At 57.3% G+C, this 11118-nt stretch overlaps 1 protein-coding gene and 1 long non-coding RNA gene across 9 annotated transcripts in view; one reads left to right on the top strand and one right to left on the bottom strand.

Moving 5' to 3' along the window:
• TAFA5 (TAFA chemokine like family member 5) overlaps window positions 1-11118 on the bottom strand; it is a 280241-nt gene that overhangs the window by 92103 nt on the left and 177020 nt on the right. For 6 of the 7 annotated variants that reach the window (XM_032266255.1, XM_032266259.1, XM_032266256.1 and 3 more), the window contains exon 3: window positions 2635-2762. In XM_032266255.1, coding sequence (XP_032122146.1) covers window positions 2635-2762 — 128 coding nt within the window. Of the gene's footprint in view, window positions 1-2630; window positions 2763-11118 lie in introns of all 7 variants that reach the window. The other variant, XM_032266260.1, reaches the window with a different exon arrangement.
• LOC116541785 lies at window positions 7240-11112 on the top strand. 2 transcript variants are annotated; one of them, XR_004264948.1, is made up of 3 exons: window positions 7240-8382; window positions 10015-10196; window positions 10821-11112. It is a non-coding gene; the product is annotated as an uncharacterized LOC116541785 (long non-coding RNA). The 2 variants fall into 2 exon arrangements; XR_004264947.1 differs by lacking the exon at window positions 7240-8382 and adding an exon at window positions 8794-9147.

Genomic DNA, 11118 nt, shown 5'->3' with positions numbered 1-11118 from the left:
AGGAGATCCTGACGGGAGAGCTCCCGGCCACGAGGCGACCACAGAACCAGGAGATGCTAACAGAGAGCTCCCCAGCCACAAGATGACCACAGAACCTTTTCCAGAGGGTTGGTGGGTGATGTGAATCATCCATCAGTGGTAGGTCTGACCTCTAGAACTCGTCGGCAGGCTGACAGCACGAGCTGCCCGGCCCAAGCCAGCAGCAGTTTATGGCAAGATGAGAGGAGAGACAGCATTTTGGCAGGCTGCTTGCTGGGCGGCCAGGCCCCAAGGGGACCTGCGTGTCCTCCTGTCCGGGTCCAGCAGAGGCCCTGGGATGGCCTGCAGACGCCACACTCCTGGAAAGGCTGGTCGGGGTGGGATTTAGACATCCAAGCCCCCACGAGATGCGCTGCTGTCTGCACAGCCTCGGAGTCTCTCACGTTGGGGTAATGGGCTCTCAGTGTAGTGAGTTTCCATGAAATACAAGTTCCCGAAGAGAACCACACAGAAACCCCACTGAATCTTTCCACCCCCACAACTGTGATTTCACGCAGCACAGAATTAGAACGTGGTGCTTGCTGGTGACTGTGCAAACGGGATTTCCATGGAGCCGGTTGATTCTGATTTAGGAAGTGGCACAGCTCACTGACAAGGTTCTTACAATACATAAACATTCCGAAAACGTGGCAGCGCAAACACTGATCAGAGTATTTCCAAAAGCCCGTCACGTGTGCGGCATCCAGGCCTGGCCGAGGAACATCCGTGTAGAGAAGACCTGCTCCCCTCGGCCCCACCAGCCCTTCCTGTCCCTCCTTCTCCAGCTCTGTGAGCCCTGCGCAAGGGCAGAGGAAGCTATAGCAAAGCTGGGGAATGAGAGGGAAGGTGGACAGCAGCTCTAGCCCCGTCCCCAGGAGCAGGAGCCAGAGCGGGGGCCGACAAGGGGCACTGCCCACACCTCGGGGGAACCTGAAGCATCCACCCAGGGTCTCCTGGAGTAGGGTAGGTGGATGTCCGCAGGGCAAAGCCGGCTGAGGGCAGTGCCTGGAAAACCACTGCAGTGGTCAATTTCTCCCAAGTCCCCATAGGACGTGGATTTCCGGCCTCTCATAGCAATCCCGTCTCTACTAAAAATGCTTCTCCCATGTGACCACGTGTGAGCCGGGGTGTGCTCCATCACCGGGCACTCACCCTCAAGACAGATGCACTGCCACATTTTCATTCTTTTCCTTCCTCCTTTTAAATGCTGGCTGTGGTCTGTTAATTCCACAACCCACTAATGGGGTGACTGCCTGCACTTTCAAAAGCAGTGATCTTGGGCCAGGGAGGTGGCTCACACCTGCAATCCCAGCACTTTGGGTGGCCGAGGTGGTGGATCACCTGAGGTCAGGAGTTCAAGACCAGCCTGGCCAACATGGCAAAACACTGTCTCTACTAAAAATACAAAAATTCGCTGGGTGTGCTGGTGGACGTCTGTAGTCCCAGCCACCTGGGAGGCTAAGGCAGGAGAATCACTTGAATTCAGGAGGTGGAGGTTGCAATGAGCCGAGATTATGCCACGGCACTCCAGCCTGGGCAAGAGAGTGAGACTCTGTCTCAAAAAAAAATAAAAGCAGTGATCTTAGAAACGGAAGCACAGCATGTGCCTGGGGTCCACGTTTGGTGAGTCCATGAATCCACGTGCCACACACAGAGGCTTAGGTGCTGGAAGGGGACAGGCAGCAGCACCCGTAGGCCCAGCACCTGTGCCAGGCAGCCCACACTCTCATGGGGCCACACAGAGACGTAAACGGCAACCACCCATGCGGGAAGGGGTTGGGTCGTGACAGGCGCTAGGCACGATGGTGGAGCCTAGCTGGGCAGGCAGGGGTCGGGGGCCGCCGGCATCAGGCCTGGGGTCAGCGCCATGGTGGAGCCTAGCTGGGCAGGCGGGGGTCGGGGGCCGCCGGCATCAGGCCTGGGGTCAGCGCCATGGTGGAGCCTAGCTGGGCAGGCGGGGGGACAGGGGGCCGCCGGCATCAGGCCTGGGCTGGAGGCAGGCGTTAATCTGAGAACGTGACCATTAGGATGGAATGCGCAGCAAGCCCGTATCCACTGAGTCCCTCACAGCCAAGCTATGAGAAACCATCATCTCTCGGAAAACCAATTTATGGTAAAGTGTGAAATCTCGTGTAGTGCTAATTTACCATCTATAAGAAAACTCAGATGCAATCACGCGACTGGGATCGTAACTTCCAATTCTATGGTGTTTAGTTCAAGAGCTCAACTAACCTTTCCAGAAAGCTTTGGAAACAGGTCACCACAGGCCAGTGATTCTATTGGGAGCCAGCTCTCCTGCTGTTCCCAGAACATTCTCCTGAGACACCTGGGAAGATTATAGGGCCAGCCCCGGCCCCCTGGAGCGAGCACACGGTCACTCCCAGAGATCCACCAGCCCCAGCAACTGCAGCCCTCGGACACGAGGTGCCCACGCCACAGCAACAAGAGGCTGCCCCAGGACACGTTGTCAGGAACCCAGCCCCAGAGAGGGGGTGGGGAGGAGACCAGCCCCAGGCCTCTCTGTCCGAGGATGGAGTGAGCAGCTGCCACCTGCCCCCTCAGAGCCTCACAAGCCCCCCCCCACAGCACACCCACAAGGATGCCAGGGCCACGTACCGTGGTGGTCTTTATCCTCCCGCCGGGCTGTGTGCACGTCCAGCCTGACCGGTTGATTAACAAGTCACAGCCTTCCCCCTCCAGACACGGAAGCATGTCACACCACTGCTTGGTCTTGATAATTCTTGCTGTGGGAGAAAAGAGACAGTCAGCGTACTGCTCTCATGGGTCGTGAGGGTGTTACTGGGGGGACCTGGGTCCTGGCACTGGCTGGAAGGGCCCTCAGGCAGTGCCTGGCATGGCTGCACCCAGGGACCATCACGCAGGGATGCTGGGCCCCGGGGCTTCGCCAGCTTGCTGGCTTCCTGGTTTAGTGCTTACTCCCCGAGTCCTGCTCTGCCCTCGGCCACTCATGGAGCATTAAGAAGTGACCGAGGGGGCTGGAGACCCTCTGTGGAGCAGTGCCCTTCCTGCCTCACTTTCTCTCATCTATAACGCACTGAAGAGCCAGGAAAAAGCAGGAGGAGGGGGTTCCCAGCCAGGATGTCCCTCAGAGGCAGCGAGGGCAGCCTGTGCCTGGTAGGCGACCAAGGGAGCCCAGGCTTGCTGCTCGGAGTAAGGCCGGGCGGGGGGTGGAGAGCTGGTGCTCATCACTGACGGGAGGATGTGACAGCAACCCCTGCCCCGATCCCCACCCGTGCCACGTCTCATCTGCAGATGTCGGGCTGACCCCGGGGCCCGCCCTGCACCAGCCACATCAAGGCTCCAAGACTAAAGGATGTGAGTCCTCATCATGACCTCTGGTCAGGGCAGAGGGCGGGGGTGCGGTGAGGGGCCACTGGCTCCCACCAGCACAGGGACTCCGAAGCCCACAACAACTTCTTCCACGCCACAGAGAGTTGCTTTCTCTCTTCCCTGAAAGCCCACCCCATTTTGTGGCTGTAGGGTTAGGCAGACTGGAAATTACTCTCTACCAGAAAGGCCGAGAATCAAGGATTTAGATGTGACCGTACGGACATAAGCTTCACTGCAGGAACCTCAAGAAAACCATCAGTCATTTCTCAAACCGGGAAAAAATAGTCCTCCTAATGCACACATGATTACTTCTATTAAAACCGGACCTACAAACAGAGGTTGTAATCCAGCTGAAAAACACAGGCGTTCAGATGAGATGCAGATACCTGCCAGGCATTCTTAGTTCAAAGTTAAGTTAGAAACACGCACACTTATACACGCAGCATTCTACCACCAACTTTAACCCTAGGGTTGGAAATCAGGGAAAACTTTGGATCTCGCATGAACAAGAAGTTTGAAAGTTTAGGTCATTTGGGCAGGGTGGCTCACTTTGGGAGGCCGAGTCGGATGGATCAGGAAGTCAGATCGAGACCACCCTGGCTAACACGGTGAAACCCCATCTCTACTAAAAATACAGAAAATTAGCCAAACGTGGTGGCACGCGCTTGTAGCCCCAGTTACTCAGGAGGCTGAGGCAGGAGAATCGCTTGAACTGGAGAGGCAGAGGTTGCAGTGAGCCAAGCTTGTGCCACCGCACTCCAGCCTGGGTGACAGAGTGAGACTCTGTCTCAAAAAAAAAAAGTTTGGGTTCAAGGCCCTAGGAGAACAGATGACATCATCAGACACTGCATTCACTGGTGAGAGCCACGCACCCCGCGCTATGTGCAAAGTGGGTGGACTGCAGGTGGCTCGCTTCACTCCAGCACGGGGAGGCCATGGGGGCCTTCGCCTCCCATCCTCGCCCACGCACAGCTCCTCGGCGTCCTCACTGCTCCGAGTAGCAGCTTGGAACTCACCTTGTCGGATGCGGGCAATTTACATGTGAAGCCCCTTCGTGTTTTCCTTTTAGATCCCTCCCTCCTGGAGCTCAGTGTTTGATGGGTCCACTGGCCCCAGGGATGCAGAGAACCCAGTGTCTGGGCTGCCGCCGTTGCCAGCCCTGTAGACGGGGAAGGGCTCCCTGTAACCCACACCAGGCTGGGCTGCATGGACATCCAGGCCCAAGGCAAGAGTGGTCCCCATGACCTCCAGCCCCCAATTCCTAACTGCAACCCCGGTCCTTCTCACGACACTTCAAAACCCTTGGCTTCCTCCTCTGTCCTGGGTTTTCTCTTCCATGTCACCTCTTTTTCCTTTTTTAAATAAAGCACAGGACTCTCAATTTGCATAAACCAGAAGTGTACTTCCCCAGGATGCTTGTTTACAAAAAGTTCCCAAGATTCCTCAGCACAGGAGGGAAACGGCTGCTGTATCAACAGCTCTGCAAATGCATGTGTGTGCACACGTGCGTGCTGCTGTATAGACAGCTCTGCAAAAGCATGTGTGTGCACACGTGTGCGCTGCTGCATAGACAGCTCTGCAAATGCATGTGTGTGCCCACGTGCACGCTGTTGCATAGACAGCTCTGCAAATGCATGTGTGCACACGTGCGTGCTGCTGCATAGACAGCTCTGCAAATGCATGTGTGCACACGTGCACGCTGCTGTATAGACAGCTCTGCAAATGCATGTGTGTGCACACGTGTGCGCTGCTGTATAGACAGCTCTGCAAATGCATGTGTGTGCACATGTGTGCGCTGCTGTATAGACAGCTCTGCAAATCCATGTGTGCACACGTGTGCGCTGCTGTATAGACAGCTCTGCAAATGCATGTGTGCACACGTGTGCGCGATTGTATAGACAGCTCTGCAAATCCATGTGTGCACACGTGTGCACTGCTGTATAGACAGCTCTGCAAATGCATGTGTGTGCACGCCCCTGTGCTAACACGCTGTCCTCCAGACGTGCGGCTGGTGGGCTTCATGGCTGTGCACCCAGGCTGCTGTCCATAGTCCCACATGCAGGGGGACCACCGCTTGGACAATGCTCTGTGGTTTCCACGTCTTGAAATTCTGAATAATTTGTAACAAGGGCCCCACATTTCATTTTGCACAGGACCAGTCAATCATGTCGCTGGCCTGCAGGCAGTGGCTGTCCCTGTAGGAGCAGTGGGCAGCAGAGGACAGGACCCTGGGGAAGGGCTCACTCCTCACCCCAGGAGGGTGCAGGCCCTGGGGTCATCGCAGGGGAGGCAGGTCTGGGAGGTCGGGGCCCCCCTGGACAGCATCGCAGCCAGAATGACCAGGCTCTGGTCCTTGGTTCCGACAAGGCCTGCGTGAGTGGAGTGGAGTCGAGGTGCACTGGTCATGCCTGCCATAGCACCCACGCATAGGATGCTGTGAGGTGCTGTGTCCCGGTCAGTCCTGCCCTGCCCCACACTGGCCCCTTCACACCCGCAGCCACGGAGGCGGCACCCAGCAGCCCGGCGTGGCGGCACCAGCCCCTTTCCAGGCCAGTGCTGTGGGTGGAGTATCCCCTCAGTGCAGCCTAACCCTGGATCTGCAGATGGGGCCTCCAGGAGGTGAGGAAGGTTAGATGAGGCCATGAGTGCGGGGCCCTGACCCACCGGATGGATTCCTGTCCTTAAGAGAAGACTCCGGAGAGTTCAAGCGTGTTCTCTCTCCACCCCCGCTCTTCCCTCCTCCCCCTCCTCACCCCAGCATGTCAGGACGTAGCAAGCAGATGCCGTCGACGAGCCAGGAATTGGATCCTCACCAGGACCCAAACCTCTCAGCACCGTGATCTTGAACATCCAGCCTCCAGGACTGTGAGAAAATAAACGCATGTTGTTTGAGCCCCTCAGTTTGCGGAGATTTGCTACAGCCGCCTGACCCAGCTGAGACAGCCAGGGGACCAGGAGACATGGGATATCCCTCATTCACCGGAAGTCAGGTGAGGAAACTCTAGCTGAGAATCAGTGGCTTCCCCCACGAGAAAGGAATTGTGCTCTTTGCTCCTGAGGGAACCTCCCGGCTTCCAGGGACATCTCCAGGATGAATAAGCTACCCAGGCAGCGGCTCCCAGACCCTCAGAGAGTCCCAGACACCTGCTGCGCTTCCACTAACCTGAGGAACAGCGTCAAGAGGGGGCATGGTGCCATGAGGGGGACGGCTGGAGACCGTTGGGTGTCTTCCCAGGGCCTCTTTTCCTGTCTGTTCCCTATTCCTGCAGAAAGCCACCAGCAGCTCTCTCCCATCCTGATGCATCGTTCTGGGTGACAGTAAACATGGTAGAAAAATCTCACGCACAAATACGAACCTTAAACCTAGAGGAAGCTACAGGAGAAACGCACACTCCTCAACCCCAGAAATGCCCTTGCGATGGCTGGGAAAAGAACTGAACAAATTATAGAAAGCACCGTGTGTCTGTGTGTGTGCACGTGTGCGTGTGCCTGTGTGTGCGTGCGCGTGTGTGTGCATGTCTGTGTGTGCATGTGTCTGTGTGCACGTGTGCACGTGTCTGTGTGTGCGTGTGCATGTGTGCATGTGTGTGTGCATGTCTGTGTGTGCATGTGTCTGTGTGTGCACGTGTGTCCGTGTGTGCGCGCATGTTTGTGTGTGCATGTGTCTGTGTGCACGTGTGCACGTGTGCCTGTGTGTGCGTGTGCATGTGTGTGTGCATGTCTGTGTGTGCATGTGTCTGTGTCTGCACGTGTGCGTGTGTGTGTGCATGTGCATGTGTGCATGCATGTTTGTGTGTGCATGTGTATGTGTCCACGTGTGCACGTGTCTGTGTGTGTGTGTGCGCATGTGTGCATGTGTGTGTGTGCCTGTGTGTGCATGTGTATGTGTCTGTGTGTGTGTGTGCCCGTGTGTGTTGGGGGTGTGTTTCTCTGGCACCAACGCTGAGGGACATGAGAGGAAGAGGTTCCAGTGTGGCTTAAAAGAAATGCCTCTGTGTGCTCCCATCTGTCCTAGCCACGGTGCCCGGGGTGGTCTTCAGGGCAGTGTGCCTCCTGCTCTCATCCTAAGCCAAACAGGGCCTCAGAAACCCCCGGGTCCCCAGCGCCTGTTGTCTTCTGCCCTAAGAGGCAGGAGCAGGGACGGGGCTGTCTCGGGTTAGGAGCCATTCAGCTGCTGCAAGGACGCGTCTCAGCATCAGCCCCGCCCACTTCGGCACACTCTGCAGCACACGGTGGGGCCTGGGCCATCAGGAATGGGGCTGGCACAGCCCAGAACACCTGGGCAGGGTGGGTGGCGTCCGAGGGCCTGACCTATCTGCAGGGCAGGCTGTGAGAGGGTGGACAGATGGTCCAGGCTCAAATCCTTCACTGCCCAGCTCAGCAGGGACCTTGATGTGCACACACATGTGCACATCACACACGTATACACCACACACATACATCACACACACACATTACACACATATACGCCACACACAGAGGTCGGCGGGCACACACACATGCACACATGTCCATTTAAATGCATGCTCACAAACATGTATCAACAGGTGCAGCACATACATGCACATGTGTACACACACAGATGTGTATCTGCACATGCACCCACATGTACACTCTCATGTAAACATGCATGTACATGCACGCAGGTCATGTGGGCTCGCCTGCTCTCAGCACTCGCAGAACAAATTGACGAGCAGGCGGCAGGCTGCCCCGTCCCTGGCCTGGCCCTCCCGAGGGCACCAGCAGGCCGGCCGTGAGCACACAACACCTTTTGTTTGCTGGCAGGAGCCGGGCTTGCCCACCCCAGCCCACTTCCTGCTGGAGGCGGTCAGAGGCACAGCGCCCGGCCACCATGTCCTGGGTGGGGACAAAGGGCTCTTTCAAACCCACATTTCACAACTCTCTTTCACCCGGGCACGGGTGAGGAGGCCTCTCCTCTGGTCCCAATGTCACAGTACCCCTCAGAGATGGGAAGGTGCATCCCCAGGAGCTGACAGAGCTTCCTGAGGTAGCGTGAGTGATGGTGACTGAAACCTGAGCTCTGGGCAAAAAAATGTCATCGCTCATCCACATGGGCTAACCCAGGGGGTCCTGGGCACATAACAAGTAAAGGGCACAGGAGGTAATGGGCACGTGGGTAATGGACACAGGGGGAAAAGGCATAGGGGATAAGGGGATAGGGTAAGGGCACAAGGGGTAAAGGGCACGGGGTAAAGGGCATGGGGGTGAAGGGCATGGGGATTAAAGGGCACAGGGGTAAAGGGCATGGGGGTGAAGGGCATGGGGATTAAAGGGCACGGGGGTAAAGGGCATGGGGGTAAAGGGCATGGGGATTAAAGGGCATGGGGGTAAAGGCATGGGGGTAAAGGCACGGGGGGTAAAGGGCATGGGGTAAAGGGCATGGGGGTAAAGGGCACTGGGTAAAGGGCACTGGGTAAAGGGCACGGGGTAAAGGGCACGGGGTAAAGGGCATGGGGGTAAAGGGCATGGGGTAAAGGGCACTGGGTCTCATGCATTTCGTGTCTGCAGTGCACGTCTGCAGGATGGTAGAGCGGATGGTAGAGCAGGTGCTCAGGACATCGATTGAGAAGGGAGCCAGGGAGCCGCTGCCTCAGATGGAAATGGGGTGCGAGGGGGGCATCTCAGACTGGGTGTGTCCCGGCTGAACCTAGGGTCTCACCGATCTTGAGCCTCTGTAGGACCCCATAGCCCCCGAGACCCAGCGCAGCCAGGCCCTGGGCCAGCAGCACTTTCTCCACCTGGAAACACTTCTCCAAGGTACCACTCAGCCCCAGTGTCCCTCCCACACCATGCTCTTCATCACACACACATGCCATTCACATACGCAGACACAGGCACACACATGCACACCACACACAGCCGCACGTCCACACACACGCACACACGCCCGCAGGGTGCCCCCTCGCAGACTTGCCACCCACACATGTGCATCATCCCCCAGGCCACCTGGCTCCCTGGCAGGGAGTCCTCAGGTCTACAGAGGGGCGTGCACCTTCCACCGCTCCAGGTCCCCTCCGGGCGCACATTCAAGCTGCTTCCCCAGGCGCAGGCTCCACCTCCTAGGCCTCCCTCGCTTCCCGGGATGACGCAGCTGCTGCGCCCAGATCCTTGTCAGTGGCAGCATGGAAACCTTGGGCTCCAGGAGGGCAGAGTGCAGAGGACGGTGCCCAGTGCAGCTGCAACCACGTTTCAGGGAGGGAGGCCTGCAGGCCAGGGTAGGAGCCGGGCTCTCCCTGCAGTCTCGGAGGGGAGTGGCCTGTGACCGTGCCAACAGCCTCAGGGAGGGACGTGCTGAGAGGCAGGGGCGGGCGGGGCTGGCTGGCCACAGGTCCTCAGCACAGAGTGGTTCAGGCTCCCAATCAATTTGCTGAAAGTCTGATTTGCCACAAACAGTTGGGCGACCCTTGAATGGAGTTGAAGACACAGCAGGGTGGTTGTTTGGGTGAGACGCACGGGGCACCGTGCCCGAGCGAGGGGGAGCCCACCGGTGCCTCCTGCAGATGGCCAGCGTGGAGGCACCTCTGACCAGCATTCGGGGTTCCTGGGCCTGTCTTTTCTGAGGCTTCACACGAGGGAGGCTTGCGGAACGTTCAGCCTTAGTCCTGCTTGTCTTTTACGCGTCAGGACTGTGAGGCGACAGGGAGACACGCCATGCTGTCCAAGTCTTCTGCGGCCAGTGAGAAGCGTGCCTGCCTGGGGGATTCAGCCCTGGGCCCGGCCTCCTGGGGACAGTGCTTGGTGGCCTAAATGCTGGCCACCGACCTCTTCTGAACGGCTGTGCTTGCAATGGCCATGTCAGAGTGCAGGTACGTCCTGCGTGATCTGAGGACACTCATTTCCAAACGCCATCCGAGGGGCCCGTGTGTGCGCGCGTGTGGTGTGTGTGTGAGGCGGTGTGTATGGTGTGTGTGTGTGTATGTGGGGTGTGTATGGGGTGTGTGTATGGTGTGGTGTGTGTGTATGGTGTGTGACTGTGTGGGATGTGTGTATGGTGTGTGTGTGTATGGTGTGTGTATGGGGTGTGTGTATGGCGTGTCTATGTGTGTGTATGGGTGTGTGTATGGGGTGTGTGTGTGTGTGTATGGGGTGTGTATGGGGTGTGTGTATGGCATGTCTATGTGTGTGTATGTGTGTGTGTATGGGGTGTGATTGTGTGCATGGTGTGTGTGCGTGTCCCATGTTCCTGTTCATGCAGACATTCACACCCTGCAAAGGTCCATCCACCCCCAATACCCGGTGTGAATTCCAACAGGAAGAGGTGGCAGGAGCTAGATGTGTCCCTGGGACGCGGGAGCTGCTCTCCGGGGCTGTGGGCGCTGCAGTAGAGACGCACTCCACGCGCTTCCCGGCCTCCCTCTCATGGTCTCGGAGCAGTTCCTTAGAAGGAAGTTCGGCCGTAAATATGCAATGAAAGTTTCTTCTGTTCACAGTCGCAGCAATAATTGGATTATTCCCGTTTAAAGCCCACTTACTCACGCTGCAAGGCAAAGCCTGTCTTCATCCGAAGGAGACATCTTAGGTGAGTTATCAGGAACCCACTCGTAAACGTGCCTTCCGGGACAGCTCTGGGTTAAATAGAAGGTGTGATGACAACAAACAAAGCCACACGCTTATTAAGACGCCTTCATGTGACACATCCTTAAGTACGTGAGAGCAGAGCTCACGGAGTGGAACGCGGGGAATGTATACACACGGCGCAGCAGGAGGTCCCTCCGCCCTGGAGCTCAC

This window comes from Sapajus apella, unplaced genomic scaffold, assembly GCF_009761245.1.
Source record: "Sapajus apella isolate SASKATOON/1434 unplaced genomic scaffold, GSC_monkey_1.0 scaffold156, whole genome shotgun sequence".
NCBI lineage: Eukaryota > Metazoa > Chordata > Mammalia > Primates > Cebidae > Sapajus > Sapajus apella.
Note: the sequence above shows the minus strand (reverse complement) of the source record. Positions and strands in the feature narration are given on the sequence as shown.